Here is a 1288-nt window from a genome sequence, read left to right as displayed (position 1 = left end):
ACAGAATGCGAAAAAGCGTTCCAACCTTTCAAGAAAATCCTAGTGGAACCCTTAGTTCTCGCTAGAGAGATCCTTTACCTGTACCTATCTATAATAGAAGAAGCTCTCGCAGCAGCACTCATCCGAGAAGACGAGAATAAAGCCCAACGGCCCATCTACTTCATAAGCAAAGTCTTACAAGACATGGAATCACGCTACTCACGCCTCGAGAAACTTGCCTTCGCGCTCCTCACGGCATCCTGTCGTCTTTGACAATACTTCCAAGCACACCCCATTACGGTCCGAACCGACCAAGCGGTCAGGCAAGTCCTACAGAAGCCCGACCTAGCGGGAAGGATGCTAGCATGGTCCATCGAACTATCCCAATTCCAAATAAAATTTGAACCTCGGAATGCAATCAAAGCATAGGCCATGGCAGACTTCATCGCTGAGATGACACCAGGAAATTCCATCCCCGAATCTTGGAAACTACACGTAGACGGCTCATCTAATACCACCTCCGACGGAGCCGGTGTCATAATCAAAAGTCAAAACGGGATCGTAATCGAACAATCCATTCGATACGAGTTCCCAGTATCCAATAACCAAGCAGAATACGAAGCTCTCTTAGCCGGCTTAACTCTAGCCAAAGAAGTTGGGGCAAAAATTTTGGAGGTATGCAGCGACTCACAAGTAGTCAGCTCCCAAGTTAACGGAGACTACCAAACACGAGACCCCCTGCTCCAACAATACCTCACCAAAGTAAACAAAATAAAGGAAGAATTTGACCAGGTAACCATACAACACGTTCCCAGAAAATAAAATGCAAGGGCAGATCTGCTCTCGAAACTAGCCAGCACCAAACCGGGACAAGGCAACCGGTTACTAATCCAAGAAGTCATCAGAACGCCATTGATATCAAACACCACCGACACCAGCCTGCCGATCTCCGACCAGGAATCATGGACCTCCCCCATCCTACAATACCTCCTCAACGGAGTACTACCCGAGGACCCGAAGGAGGCAAAACGGATAAAAAGGGAAGCCGCTAACTAACACCGTCATAACGAGACAACTATACAAACAAGGATTTTCGCAACCCCTGCTCAAATGCATCGAGCCCAAGGACACGGAGTACATACTCCGCAAAATCTATGAGGGTTGCTGCGGCCATCACATCAGAGGCAAAACATTGGCCCAGAAGATCATCCAGGCCGGCTACTTCTTACCTTCAATCATCAAAGACTCCATCCAAACAGTTAAAAACTGCGACAAGTGCCAAAAGCACTCTAACTATCATAAAGCCGCT

The 1288-nt window shown here is 47.7% G+C and overlaps 1 protein-coding gene across 1 annotated transcript; it reads left to right on the top strand.

Annotated features, from left to right (window-relative positions):
- The first annotated feature begins 411 nt into the window (after positions 1-411).
- Positions 412-801, top strand: LOC140176731 (uncharacterized). The gene has a single exon (XM_072208275.1). The coding sequence runs from the start codon at positions 412-414 to the stop codon at positions 799-801; it is 390 nt and encodes a 129-aa protein (XP_072064376.1).
- Positions 802-1288: the final 487 nt, after the last annotated feature.

The sequence above is a fragment of the Arachis hypogaea genome, chromosome 12 (assembly GCF_003086295.3).
Source record: "Arachis hypogaea cultivar Tifrunner chromosome 12, arahy.Tifrunner.gnm2.J5K5, whole genome shotgun sequence".
NCBI lineage: Eukaryota > Viridiplantae > Streptophyta > Magnoliopsida > Fabales > Fabaceae > Arachis > Arachis hypogaea.
This window is presented reverse-complemented; position numbering and strand designations above follow the sequence as displayed.

Excerpts from the sequence above, each read along its gene's own strand:
- LOC140176731 (XM_072208275.1), top strand. The coding sequence starts at position 412 with ATGGCAGACTTCATCGCTGAGATGACACCAGGAAATTCCATCCCCGAA.